Source organism: Taudactylus pleione, unplaced genomic scaffold (assembly GCF_031769625.1).
Source record: "Taudactylus pleione unplaced genomic scaffold, aTauple2 ptg000201l, whole genome shotgun sequence".
Classification (NCBI taxonomy): domain Eukaryota; kingdom Metazoa; phylum Chordata; class Amphibia; order Anura; family Myobatrachidae; genus Taudactylus; species Taudactylus pleione.
Window position 1 is genome coordinate 27730548 of NW_028284603.1, and position 15811 is coordinate 27746358.

General features: G+C 42.2%; 1 protein-coding gene across 1 annotated transcript in view; it reads left to right on the top strand.

The window, feature by feature from the left end:
• Positions 1-1198: 1198 nt before the first annotated feature.
• Positions 1199-15811, top strand: part of SYT14 (synaptotagmin 14) — a 234789-nt gene continuing 220176 nt past the window's right edge. The window contains exon 1 of the mRNA XM_088477535.1: positions 1199-1307. Within this exon, the coding sequence (XP_088333661.1) occupies positions 1295-1307 (13 nt within the window). The 5' untranslated portion in view covers positions 1199-1294. The remainder of the gene's footprint in view (positions 1308-15811) is intronic.

Genomic DNA, 15811 nt, shown 5'->3' on the forward strand with positions numbered 1-15811 from the left:
CCCCCCTCCCCTAACCCTACTTCTCCACACCCTAAACCTAACCTCTTTCCTAATGCCGAAACCTAACCCTGCCCCCCAGTGACTAACCCTATATATACCGTGTTTCCCCGATAATAAGACACTGTCTTATTTTTTTGGGGGGTCAAAAAAACACCATAGGGCTTATTTTCGGGGTAGGGCTTATTTTAATTTGGATATTTAATTTAATGTTGAATGCAGCCTGTGCTCTCCCTCCCCCCCGTTGTTGAATGCAGCCTGTGCTCTCCCTCCCCCCCTGTTGTTGATTGCAGCCTCTGCCTCTCTCTCTCCCCCCCTATTGTTGAATAGTCTGTGCCTCTCCAGCCCAAACCCCCACCACGGAGTTGATTGCAGCCATTTCCCACTTACCTTTTTACAATAAGAAGAATCGGGAGGCGCCTTCTTCATTCACGATCCACGGCTCCTCCCTTGTCCACCTTCAGAGGCGCGCCGTGACGTCACATGCGCCGACTCCAGCAGTCTGACTACAGTACCCATAAGCTGGTGGAGGAGCGGCCCGAGTAGCCTCCTCCAGCTCTTTCATTTACCGTAGTACCATACGGTACTACATGCGGGGGGCGGAGCTGGCTAGTGTAGTGCAGGGACCCGGAAAAATGTGATTTTAATAGGTCTTACTTTCGGGGTAGGGCTTATTTTGGGCCATCCATCAAAACTAAGGATAGGTCTTATTTTCGGGGTAGGTCTAAGTATCTTAACATTTTACTTTATAGAAATTATAATTACAAATATAATGTTGTGGGTACAAATAATAACGCATATGGGCTGCCAGGGGCTACCCATATAGGAAATGATTGAGAACCACTGGTCTTTAGCATTGTATAATGTTTTCCCTGCAGCATCTGTAACCTTGGACATCATTAAGGAAGCAAACTGATAAATAATCCATCACTAGGTGAGTGTCACTGCCCAGGGACTGGTGCCAGGCATGTCAGTGACAGCAACTACCACAGAGACAGGTACCCCCGCTGCCTAGTCCCTCTCGCTGCCACTGCCAGCAGCTCAGCTGATTGAGCAGCAGGTGTTAGCAGCACTGCCAGGTTCCCGCCGTCGGGGTTTAAATGCCACCACTGGGCTGGACGAGACCACTTCGCACAACACCCCCCTCAGCCGCCAACATGTGAGAGCAGAGCTGGAGCCTCGCCGCTCGCGGTGTGTGTGGATTCTTCCTGGCGCCGCGGTGTCACTCACTCTTTGCCGGTTCCCTCCACCCCCCCTGGTAACCCGCGAAGTTGGTACGCTCCGTGCTGGAAGAATCATGGCGATAGATGGTAAGTAGGCCAATAACCGTCTGCTGATCACCTCATTACAAACTCATCCGGCGGCTCTGAGACCTCCCGGCCGCCACAGGGGTGAGGCAGTCGCACGGTCTCCCACCTATAACCATGTGCCTGCCTGGTGTACAGGGCTCCATTACCTGCTGCATACAGTATGTGAGCCTGTAATGCCTCCACTGTGCATAATGGTACTTAGTTACACACCAGCTCAGTGTCTGATTGCTAATCACTATCCCGAAAAGTAATTATATATATATATATATATATGTTATAATGTGTGTGTTCATGTATGTATACATTATGCACGGTTTATGTGTCCGTAAGGCAGTGCAGTACACATAATACACGCAGTGTATGCGTTTTAATAGGCTGTCACAGTATACATTGAATGCGTCCATGTGGGAGTGCGGTAGTATACATGCTGTAACTATGATACTGTGTCAGCCAGGTGCTGTTGCTGTGCAGATATTGTACTCTGTAGTGTGTTCCTGTGGTGAAACACAATACACTGCAAATGGGTCATATGTGTGTACTATGTGTATAAACTGTATTTGTGTCAGGGTAGTGTATAAGTGTGAATGGAGCATGCTCAGTGGTGTATAGTCTTATTCGCAAAAGGTCCATTTAATGTCAACAATAGCGGTATAGAGGACCAATAACTGTAATACATTGAATGTAAGCTGTTGTGGTGGCTGGGTGTAAGGTACGGTCTAAACTTTAAAAAAAAAAAAAACACACTTCCATGTTATGCTAAAAGTTTCCCAACTTCCCCTAAAGTATGTTAATTTAGACTGAGTCCCCATCAAGATGCTTCAGTTTCCTACAGCCATTTCATAGGCATGTACATATTTTTAAAGTACCCCTTATGATTATATTTGTATGTTTTATTCATTAGCAATAGGGCATACTAGTATTGTTATCATTAACAGACTGAAGTGCCCTATATAACTATCTGATGTACCTCTTATACCTATTTGATGTTCCCCTTATATCTGATGTCCCTCTCATGTCTACAGTATGTGATGCATCCCTTAGGAGTATGTCTAGCACAACTTGTGACCTACTGTACAGTAGCAATTGTGTACAGCTTACACTGTGTATCCGTTACACAGGACCTGCAATGAGCCAGTGGTGCTGAATGGACAGCTCCTGGCTAGATAGTAGTTTGTCAGGTACTCTGAGAGGAGTCAGAGTACTTTAGGTAGTTCTGATTAAACTGTATATGTACTGTTTTATTACTAATATATATCAGAGCTGGCTAATTGTTAACTCACTTCATGTCCTAAATATAAAGTTTTACACTTGTGGCTGTAATGTTCATATTATGATTTATATTATTTAAAAATATTTGCTTGAGAAGAATACTATGGAAATAGTATTTTCTAATCTCTTAAGAATTGTAATATATTTGCACAACAGCTTCCTGGACAGCATTATTATTATTATTATTATTATTATTATTATTATTATTATTATTATTATTTTATTATTATTTAAAAAGCGCACAGCATGCCATGAGATCATATTAACAAGAAACCACTGCTCCTCATTTTTATTTTGGATAATAAAGCCACAGTTTTCCAGGATTGATAAAATAATGTTTGCCATATTTATCTACAGCAATTCAGTTTGGTGGTCATTTATGAAACTACAGGGGATTGTTGTATGGGCATTTGTGTCTATTTACCTGCACCAGTAGGGTAAGGTCGGCAATACAAATTTCAGTGTACCTTCTGACCACACACTATTTGGAGAAAATATCAAATGTAAATTTTTTATATTTGTGCTAGTCCTTTTTGTTATTACTAAATTCTGCTTATTTGACTTTTATTTAAATTCTACATAACTCAAGGGAGTAAACAGACATTACACTTTCTGTATAATAAAATACATCAAAAGTTGTTCTATTGAGAGTGGGACTGCATACTGATCATTGTTACATGTATAATAATTATTTTATTGTTCTATAATAATATTGTGTTATTACAAAAGCGGTAATGAATCCCATTAAGACAATAATGCCCTCCATTGTGCTCAATGTCCTACCCTCAGAGCCAATATTATCTGAGTTATCAAAATATAAACCTTGTTTTTTTGCTTTTTATGCGTAGGCATTATTGCTGGGATCACAGCTAGTAGCTGCCTATCAGGCAGAAGAAATGTGGGATTGTACTGTTTTGACACATTGTGGCATGCAGAGTGGCACTGACCAATCAGTGACTTTGGTACATAATGAGCTTGTCCTGTGTGAAGAGCACTGGCCAATTAGCATACTTCCCAACATGATCTATTCAAGGAGGGACAAAATCCTCTGATCCTGGACTTTTCTCTTTGTGATTGCCATCACCTGCATTGAAATACCACTAGTTCAACATATTTTATGGCAATCATAAATTAAGAGGGAAGTCCAGGAACAGAGCATTTTGTCCCTCCTGGAATGGGTCATGAATTAGTGCTCTGGATATACTACAAGCTGCAATGTATCAAAAGTGGTTTAACATTTCTGCCACTGGCAACAGGAGAGTCATTTGTAATCCTTTGTGAAGATGTGCCTGAATTTGTAATACAGATGTGTCCACATACATATATTCTCCATGTACTATATGTCACGTTACATATAACGCATTAGCACCGTGTGATACAGTAGATTCAGTAGCGCCGAGCGTATTTTTCTGCATCTTTCCTCTTATAATGCATTTTATTTGCAAACTGGTATGAATGGGACGCACAAAAGGTTATATCTGCATGCAAAATGCAGTATCAGCGGCTGAGACACCGTAACGTAGCATTTCGTATGCAGATACAGCCACAATTGCAAACAGAATATAGGCATGCCACATTTTAATCAGCATAAGCTGCTTGTGCGGCCTTTTTGCATAGCTTTGTAAATAAGATGCATTTTAAGGGAAAATGATGCACAAAAAGACCCTCAGTGTTACCGAGTCGAGGCATGCAAGACGGCTGTTTAACCCGCAAGGAGGCTAGATGTATGTGGACACATCTGTAATTCCACCCTGACGGGAGGAGGCTGTGACAACTAAAATACCTTTATGGGCTTATGAATATCTCTTTTAATATTGTTAACTTTGGTAATATAGGAAAACTACCTCTTTGCAAGAGTTTCACAACTTTTTTTTTTAATTAAGTCCTGACATCTTTAAAATATATAAAATATTATAATGCGTGCACCTATTGCAAATACTAATCTTACATTTAAGAACAGTACCTCCATCTGCCAAGTGGCTTAGGTGAGATTTTACTTAGCATTGCTGATGCTTTGTTTTACTGTGTTAACGAAACAACTCTTTAATCTTAAAGTACTCTCCCTAGAAAGGAAGGGACCAGCCCCTAATTTTGTCAATATATTATGTATTTTTTTACACTTCTGAGAAATACTCAGTATTGTTGTAATACATATCTTATATTTCATATTTTTTTTCAACTACTTAGACTCTACTATAAGATATATATGGAAAGGTTGACGCGCGCTCCTGGGTATTGTGTAGAGGGGGGTAAGGAGGGGATGGGGAGAGGGAAATAGTGGGGGGAGGGTTGGGCAGTCAGTGTGTATTGTGGTGGATGTTTTGTGGTGGGGTGCGAATGACAACAGAATGCTGGGTGAGTGGGTATAAGTTATAATTTATTCAATTCGTGTTTAATTGTGTGGACACGAGTTCCTTCCTTTGTCTGCAGGTAAGTGCTCCTTGAGAATTCGTTGTGTCTGGATAGTTCGTGGGGGCGTGTGCTGCCTGATGGTTGTGATCTGGTGCAATCCACAGTATGGGGGGTGGGTGGACCCTTTGAGGGTGTTCCTTACCATGCGGTCCTTACTACTGCATGTACCCCTGCTGGACCTATGGTCTACAGTCTTGGGAACTGGGATGCTCTATTGTTGGTGGTTGAGTGGTGTCCCCAGTGGCAGCATCCCGCACTGTTAAGGAGGGGTGGTCGGTACCTACAGGTGTAGAAGTCTCCGACGCGTTGTGGCCCGTTGGCGTTTCTAAAGAAAGGCTAACGGGCCGCAACGCGTTGGAGACTTCCACACCTGCACCAAAGAATACTTACCTCTGAACTCTTTAACTTTGTTCCATGCATCACCCGCCTGCTCACACTTCACCAGCGGCACCCAGAATTACGTAGGGGTCCCTCACACCCGCGAGCAGCAGCAGCGGCACACCGCTACGGACACCGGCACCTCTCACACACGGCTGCACCCCGCCAGCATGCAACCCACGCAGCCGTGCCAGCATCAGCGTGTGCAACTCCCCAACCAGCGCTGGGTCGAGTTCGACACACACAGACGGCACCCACCACGCCGCAGCTACCGTCGTGACATGTGCCATTGTCTCGCACCTGCACAGGGCGAACGCATACAACCAGCAGGTCACCCCTGCCCTGCACCCACGGGCACGTGGACGGCCCACGTCAGCCCAACAGAACATCTGGCCCCAACTGGACTTTGAGGAAGCCGCTCCCTGCCACAGAAGTTGAGCACCTACCAGTAGGCACCAACCGTCCTTAACAGTGCAGGACGCCGCCACTGGGGACACCCCTCAACCACCAACAATAGAACATCCCAGTTCCCAAGACTGTAGACCATAGGTCCAGCAGGGGTACATACAGTAGTAAGGACCGCATGGTGAGGAGCCCCCTCAAAGGGTCCACCCACCCCCCATACTGTGGATTGCACCAGATCACCACCATCGGGCAGTACACGCCCCCACGAACTATCCAGAGACAACAAATTCCCAAGGAGCACTGTGCCTCCAGACACTGTGCCTCCTGTTGTCATTCGCACCCCACCACAAAACATCTACCACTATACACACTGACTTCCCAACCCTCACCCCACCATTTCCCTCTCCCCATCCCCTCCTCCCCCCCTACACAATACCCAGGAGCGCACGTCAACCTTTCCATATATAGCCATCCTATAGTAGGACCAGGTACCCCTACTCGCACGTTGCAGCACCAGCCCCCATCCCTCCTCCCCAGACGGTCGCAACCACACATCCCCTTACCCCACTCCACCACGAAGTGCATCCTAACCAACCAACTTCCTTCAACTATCAGATACATCTCAAAAATATGCATTTTGCCTTTAGATTTGGGATTGTGTGGCTGCCTAAAGAGAGGGTACTCTAGCCCAAAAAGGGGGTGTGACCACTAGAAAACAGGGCGTGTCTTTAAGACGCACCCCCTTTTCAGCACTCTTGATAGCTGCACCGCAATTTTTCCTATCCGCGGAAAACTGGCCTGCAGGTGGGGACGGCACCCGGCATGTTGTTTAAGCATGGTCACTGCCGAAAGAGCAGGACGCATTCTGCTCTTTTGAAATCGGGTATGGCGCAGCACTCCACTAAAACAGCCTAGTGGGACCGCTACCTAAGTTTGCCCAGTACATTTAAGATGTATTTGCGAGACCTATCTGTGTGCTTTCTATTCATCCTTGGTGTAGGTGCAAGTTTTTAATGAAGCCCTGCCTACCTATATGCCCAGTCACAAAAACTGTGTACGTATCCTTTTTTAAATAGATTTTTGGTTTGCAAGCATAGGATGGGTACTGTATGCATATGCACATAATTCGGACGCAATAAGACGTATATGCATCTCTGACGGGTACAGGATGGCTGGTACAATGATTAGTACTAGGGCAGGTACAATGATACGCAATTGCTAGTACTAGAGCAGGTGCAATGATACACAATGGATAGTACTAGAGCAGGTGCAATGATACACAATGGCTAGTACTAGAGCAGGTGCAATGATTAGTACTCAGGCAGGTACAATAATGTGCATTTATTAGTACAAGGGTACAAGGGTACAATCGCAATAAAAAGTCCCTCTCGGCGTGCCAGATCCCGTAAGACTCTGCTAGCGCTGGGCATCTTTTTTGACGAAAATGCATCTAAGTTGCAATGTGTTGCAACTAGGATGCATCGGCAGGCTGTGCTGATTAATTTGATATGTGATACTTGTATATGTGTGTGCAACTGAGCCTCTGAATCTGTATATAAAGTGCTACAATGGAGCGGTTACAGCTTTTTTCATTCCAAGTCCTGTTGTGCTTCATATACAGACTCAGGTGCACATAGATATACAAGTGCTGCATTTCAAATTAATCAGCACAGTCTGCTGGTGCGTCCTAGTCTCATCACATTTTCGTTATCACATTGTGACTTAGACACATTTTCGGCAAAAACGAAACACCCAATGCTAGCAGAGTAGCACAGGACCTGGTGGCTCACTCAAGCCAGGCAATTCGCGCTGCGTGGCGTATTGAGGCTAGATGTATGAGGACACATCTGTAGGTGCAATGATCACAATTAATATTACAATTGGCAGCACTACAGTATCTAGCAGCTTCTTGTTGATTGATTGAGTTGTGACTCTCATATGTTTATATTATTAGCATTGCATCTATATCACTGGTTCTCAAACTCGGTCCTCAGGACCCCACACAGGTCACATTTTCATATCAACTAGCAGGTGCACAGGTGTATTTATTACTGACTGACACATTTTAAAAGATCCTCAAATTGGAGCTAATTGTGTCACTTGTGATTCTGTGAGGAGACCTAGAAAACATGCACTGTCTGGGGTCCTGAGGACCGAGTTTGAGAAACTGTGATCTATTTCAGAGGCTCTCAAACTCGGTCCTCAGGACCCCACACAGGTCACGTTTTGCAGGTAACCTAGCAGGAGCACAGCTGTGTTCATTACTCACTGACATTTTAAAAGATCCACAGATGGAGCTAATTATTTCACCTGTGATTCTGTGAGGAGACCTGGAAAACGTGCACTGTTTTCGGTCCTGAGGACCGAGTCTGAGAACCTGTGATCTATATCAGTGGTTCTCAAACTCGGTCCTCAGGACCCCACACAGGACCTGTTTTCCAGGTCACCCAGCAGGGGCACAGGTGTAGTCATTACTCACTGACACATTTGAAAAGATCCACAGATGGAGCTAATTTCACTTGCGATTCTGTGAGGAGACCTGCAAAACATGCACTGTTTGGGGTCCTGAGGACCGAGTTTGAGAACCTGTGATCTATATTATATGAGGTCACGGCCGACTATTCATGTAACTTAATTCACATTTCAACTGGGACTAATGCAGGAAAAATGAATTCCATTTGATTTTTAAATTGGTTACAAACAGAAATTGAGGTTTCTGTATCTAATTACATTTTATTTTAATAATTTTTCGGATCTATTGACAACTGTCAAGGCACTTCTACTTGTGTATGTGATAGATCATTAGATTTCATTTAATTTTATTATTATATTGTGTACAAATAAGGTAATGGAACTTTAACATTTCCATTAACACTGTCAAGCCACAACTCTCAAGTGTAAGTATGTATTCTCAACTTGTACCAAGCACAAATACTATTGTTTGGCATGATCTTATTTTATGTAATGAAGTTCCAGATTGGAGTTCTTTGTGGTTTTACTAGAAGGAAAGTGCAAAAACAAGCAGAGTTATCATTTTATTAAATCTTTTTACCTTTGATAATATTATTATTTATTTATTATACATAACACTAAGGGGTAAATTTACTAAAGTGAGAGTTTTTAAAAGTGAGTTTTAGAAGTGATGTTGCCCATAGCAACCAATCAGATTATACTTAACATTTAACTAGCACCTTCTAGAAAATAATAGCTAGAATCTGATTGGTTGCTATGGGCAACATCACTTCTAAAGCTCACTTCTAAAAACTCTCACTTTAGTAAATTTACCCCTAAGGGCCATATTCAATTTGGGGGTGAAAAGTCCGTGCTGGACTTTTCGCTCCACATCGCAGGTTTTCCGGGGATAAAGTCTCGGGCGCGTGCCCGCTTTATCCCCGTATTCAATTAGAAATCAACGAAAACAGGAGCCGACGGAAAGGTAAGTATCGCCAAAAAACTGACATTTTCGGGAAATATTCCAGGGACCCCCCTAAAGATGTCTAGACATGGGGGATCACTATGGGTACCCCCAATTTTACCTGCTGAAGGAAGTCGGGGTTTCTAATAGCCTCGGTAGGTGCATATTTGCGGCTATGAAGAAGCGGTGAAGAATAGCAGATTTTTTTTGTAAAAATAACTATTCCTATCAAATTTGGGGTACATGAAAATGGGGTTAAGCATTTTTTTAAGTCCCCAAAATGTTTCTTTTAAATATTCAGCAAAAAATGCACCTGCCGCTACTCCCGCAATAAAGAAAACACCTGCCGCAAACTTGGGAACCCCTCTGAATTTAATTTGGCTATTTTAGAAGTGTGTTCCCTATTTTTTTTTTTGTACCCCCAAAATTACAGTACATTTTTGGGGTGTCCCGATTTTTATTTTTTTTAACTTTTTTTGACACAGTTTATTTTTAAATGACATTCCCAGGGGTGCAGGCTATTTTTTTTAAGCCTGCACCCCTAAACCCCAATTCTGCACTTTTTTTCACATGGTGAAAATTTATCCCCGTTTTTTTTCAAAGACTTTTCGCACCGGAAAAACTCTTTGAAATTGAATACGGGCATAATTCACTTGACTCAAATGACTTTTCGCTGCCTAATTGAATATGGCCCTTAGGCTCTGATTTACAGTTAGGAGACAATTTTTATTTTGGTACATCCATGGACACATTTAAAATGTTTGGACAGATTTTAGGAGATAGTAGTAGTATTTTATCTGCATACTAAAATAAAATGACATTTTAACCCCTTGCATCACAACGTGGTTTGTCCAGGTCAAGTGTACAACCTGTGACAGGGACAACCTGCTTTCACATGAGGTTAATGTGGAGCAGCAGGTTTGTGCAGAAATGGAGCAATAAAACAGGTAATGAACTCCAGTCCAGGTTTTCCTGGACTCTGTTGTAAGCCACAAGCAAGGCTAATTAGCAGCACCTGTTATCTCTTTAAAGCTGTGTCAGTGCATGTCCACAGCGATCCTTATGGTGAAATAGTCGCCCAGGTTATAGGACTGGGGGTGACTAGTCTTAGGGATCCTGGACCTGAGAGTTCACTAAAAGAACTGTATTGTTGTTTGGAAGATTCTGTGTAGCAGCCTGTAACATCTTGCCTGTGAACACTGCACTGTCCTGTATTTTTCCCGGTCTATGTGATTCTTGTCACAAACCTTTGTGAGTATGTTTCTATGCTGGGCATACACTATACAATTATCTGTCAGATATCTGTCCAATCTGGCTGGATGGAATGAAAACCTGGTAATGTATAGGAGCAAATGACATTCAACCATTTTTTGATCATTTCCCAGTGTTTGGAAACATATGGTCGAATGTCATTTGCTACCATACATTACCAGGTTTTCATTCCAACCAGACAGATGTCTGACAGATAATTGTATAGTGTATGTGCAGCATAGTTTAACAACAATTTTATTAAAAAAATGATCTAACTATAGATGAATAGGCCCAAATCAGACCCCAAGAATTCAAGTTGGGCTTTTCTGCTGTATAATAGTGATCATAAACTGTCTTGCTAAGTTCTAGTTCAGCTGCAGTTCTCGACCGCTATAGGAAATCATTATTCTAATAAAGGGGATGATGGAATTTCTTAACAATGTAAATGTTTCTTCAATAAATCTACTTTGGAGTTTTATGGAATGAAGTTGTCAAAGATATTCAACGATCTGTATGTGTTTATCTATCTTATGCTAACGATTCGCTGGTGCCAACATGAAATTGCTGTGCCATATCTAGTACCAGCGCTTTTATGCTGTGCCATATATTGGTGCCAGTGCTAATATACTGAGTCATATCTTGTACCAACTTCAAAATATAGAGCTATATTTAATGACAAGAACAATAAATGATGCTACGTACAATAGATGAGGGTGCATCAACTCTACGTTTTGTAAAAAGGAGATTGGTAGAATAGGTTTCCCCTGTTTTGCTGGATACTTTATTGAAAATAAATAGCCAAACCATGTGTGTGTGTATATATATATATATATATATATATATATATATATATACACACAGTCAGGTGCATAAATATTGAGACATTGACATAATTTTCATATTTTGGCCTCTATTCACCACCACAATGGCTTTGAAATGAAACAAACAAGATGTGCTTTAACTGCAGACTTTCAGATTTAATTTGAGGGTAATTACATCCAAATCAGGTGAATGGTAGGAATTACAACGGTTTCTATATGTGCCTCCCACTTTTTAAGGGGCCAAAAGTAATGGGACAAACTAAACAATCCTAAATCTAACTTTCACTTTTTAATACTTTGTTGCAAATCCTTTGCAGGCAATTACAGGCTGAAGTCTGGAACGCATAGACATCACCAGACGCTGGGTTTCATCCCTGGTGATGCTCTGCCAGGCCTCTACTGCAAATGTCTTCAGTTCCTGCTTGTTCTTGGGGCATTTACCCTTCGGTTTTGTCTTCATCAAGTGAAACGCATGCTCAATCGGATTCAGGTCAGGGGATTGACTTGGCTATTGCATAACATTCCACTTTTTAGCCTTAAAAAACTCTTTGGTTGCTTTTGCCGTATGCTTCGGGTCATTGTCCATCTGCACTGTGAAGCGCCGTCCAATGAGTTCTGAAGCATTTGACTGAATATGAGCATATAATATTGCCCGAAACACTTCAGAATTCATTCTGCTGCTTTTGTCAGTCACATCATCAATAAATACAAAGGAACCAGTTCCACTGGCAGCCATACATGCCCACGCCATGACACTACCACCACCATGCTTCACTGATGAGGTGGTATGTTTTGGATCATGAGCAGTTTCTTTCCTTCTCCATACTCTTCTCTTCCCATCACTCTGGTACAAGTTGATCTTTGTCTCATCTGTCCATAGGATGTTGTTCCAGAACTGTAATGGCTTTTTTAGATGTTGTTTGGCAAACTCTAATCTGGTCTTCCTGTTTTTGAGGCTCACCAATGGTTTACATCTTGTGACCAATGGTTTACATCTTGTGGTGAACCCTCTATATTCACTCTTGTGAAGTCTTCTCTTGATTGTTGACTTTGACACATATACACCTACCCCCTGGAGAGTGTTCTTAATTGGCCAACTGTTGTGAAGGGGTTTTTCTTCACCAGGGAAATAATTCTTCTGTCATCCACCACAGTTGTTTTCCGTGGTCTTCCGGGTCTTTTGGTATTGCTGAGCTCTCCGGTGCGTTCTTTCTTTTTAAGAATGTTCCAAACAGTTGATTTGGCCACACCTAATGTTTTTGCTATCTTTCTGATGGGTTTGTTTTGATTTTTCAGCCTAATGATGGCTTGCTTCACTGATAGTGACAGCTCTTTGGATCTCATATTGAGAGTCGACAGCAACTGATTCCAAATGCAAATGTCACACCTAGAATCAACTCCAGACCTTTTACCTGCTTAATTGATAATGAAATAACGAGGGAATAGCCCACACCTGTCCATAAAATAGCTTTTGAGTTGATAGTCTCATTACTTTTGGCCCCTTAAAAAGTGGGAGGCACATATAGAAACCGTTGTAATTCCTACACCGTTCACCTGATTTGTATGTAATTACCCTCAAATTAAATCTGAAAGTCTGCAGTTAAAGCACATCTCATTTGTTTCATTTTAAAGCCATTGTGGTGGTGAATAGAGGCCAAAATATGAAAATTCTGTGAATGTACCAATATTTATGCACCTGACTGTATATATTATATTTATGATAAATAGACTTTGGTATAACTAGTTATACAATCACTAATATCTTATAATTCATGTATTCATACCAATATTTAAATTTACAATGTTTTTTCCCAGTATATCACCCTTTAAAATTATATATTGGTGTCAAGGGACCCTGAACCTGGAATCTCTGGCAAACGCTGGTAGCTTCTTACCAGTAAACCTGTCTGCTGCAGCTTCCCCATTTTGGTAATGAACTGGGAGAGCTATGCTGGACTATGATGTCATGATCCAGCGTCTATAATGGTTACCTAGGATGCCCGTGACATATGAGTCATGCCTGATTTCTACGAGTTATATAGTTAGGACTGTAGAGGCATTGTATGCAAGTACAAATTATATTGTTTTATATAATTTACTATGATTTTAGATATGTGCGGTTTGGTTCTCCAGAAATCCGAATTGTGTGAATCCGGATAAATCCGAGACGTTGTTCTGATCTCCTGAGGATATTCAGGTTATTCCGAGTCACGGTTTTGATCTTTTCGTGGTTCGGAATTCGGATTTTAAATCCAAATTTTGGCTTTTGGATAGCATAAATGACATGATTTAGCTGTTTTTTAAAAAAAAAACTTTTTGACTATTTAAAAAAATAAAATAAAAAATTCCAGATTCAAAAACACTGGTTTTCCAAAAACGAAACAAAACACAAAGATGAATTCAGATCCAAAACCAAAACAAGGGGGTCAGCGCACATCTCTATTTGATACCATTGAATAGAATTTATATGCTGTCACTTATGCCTGCGCTGTGACCTGGGCTGATAAAGTCTGCCCCAGTATCATAGTATGGTGTTTAAATGTTTCTTATTATATGGTAAAATGACTCTCATACAATAGTTATTTTCTGATTCAAAATAGAATAAAGAACATATTTAAAAATGAAAGATAAGTACAAACTTATACTTGAATAATTTTTCAGGGTAAAAAAAAGTTGTCACCGGTAATATTCTGCCAAAGAGTTTAAAGCACTACCTTTATAATGGTTTACAGCAGTTAGGAAGAATGCAGCCTCTAGTATCTTTCGGCAGCAGACTTGAAACACATTAAATGAATAAACTTCAAAGATAAAAGTTGCAAGAAATAGGCAAGAGAATGACTTGTGCAGACTGTCAAGTTATCGTGTCTGTACCCCTATTAGTCTGGATGCTTGTCTGAAGTGTAGGCCATCCTACTGTATAGAAAGCAGGCTTGGTTTCTGAAGAAGGTAATTGAAGGAAATGGAGATTGTACACCTATTATAATTGTCACATGCTGCAGCATTTTGCTTGATATCGAAGCATGTGTGGCACAAAAATGAGCCATTTACCATAAAAGTACCCGGACAACTGTAACGAGGCCAATTTGGCCAAGTTTGTGTTGTCCGCTGTACAGATAGAAAGAAAGTATGGCAGCACAGTAATGGTTAGCATTCTGCCTCACAGCGATGGAAGCATGCAGAAGCACAAGGCTTTGATTTTGAAGCATCTGTAACAGGTTGGTGGTTTGGAAATTTTGGTTAAGCGCTGAACACCCTTATTAACTCTTAAATTACATGTTTGATGAATGGAATGAAGGTTTAATGGATAAATGTAACCTTTCCAGCTAATTATTATAATAAAATAATAATAATAATAATAATATTAATATAAATAATAATAAAAATAATAATCCTAGTTTCAGATAGACTACTGTATACAGATGTGCAGGTGACATGGGTTGGGTATGGGATGCCGGTGCTTGGGATCCCGGCGGTCAGAATCCCGACACCGGCATCCATACTCGGTTGAAATACCGACAATGGCCAGTAAGCACCCTGACCTCTCTCCTACCCCTAAACCTAACTTCTCCCATAGTGCCTAAACCTAACCCCCCGCCCTAGTGCCTAACCCTCCCCCTATCTCCACTACACACCATCGGGATGCCGGCATCGGGATTCTGACTGGTGTCGGGATTCCGGCGCGGGCATTCTGAGCACCGGTATCCCGGCCGCAGGCATTTCGACTACCCCCTGGTGACATGACGGTGGGGGCTGATCGTGTGCTGATGCTGCATAAAATGATGTTCCAGAGTTATTTCGTGATTTGCCACTTATTAGGACTTTAGACAGCCCCAGGGATAATTTGTCATTTGCATATTCACTAAGGAGTTATTGTGGGAGCTTCTCTTCCCCTAAGGCTGCAGTCTTATTTACCCACACGTACCCTAAGGCGTGAACCATATATCTTTTGATCACCCATAAAGACTAGTTGTATATGTTTTGAAATTTGTTTTGAGGTGCTTTCTATAGTTGGCTATAGCACTGCCCACTACAAAGTGAAACAGTAGGCTTTCACGGGATGTAGTTTTGACACGGCGGGCCTATTGCCGCCAGTCTCAATACCGACATCCAAATCCCAACAAGGGACTTAAGATAGGCATCGAAATACCATGACCTATCCTAATCGGAATACATACGAATTACCTGTATTGGAATCGCCGGACATAAGTCCGACGGTTCCAATACTGACAGCGGCAGGCCGACACGGCTGAAAATACTGATCGGCCCCAGGTAAGTATGAACTAACCTAACCCCCCTAACCCTCCTTAGGGGTGCCTAACCCTAACCTTCCCCCCAGTGCCTAACCCTAATCCCCCATCTAAGTGCCTAAATCTAACCCCCCCCTCCCCGCCACCTAAACCTAAGTGCCCCGGGGAGGTGCCCAACCCTAAGTCCCCCCCGGGGGTGCCTAACCCTAACCCTGCCTCCCCCTAGCCTAACCCTAACCTCCCGGGGGGGTGCTTAACCCTAAGTCCCCCCGGGAGCCCTAACCCTAACCCTCCCGAACCCGCGGC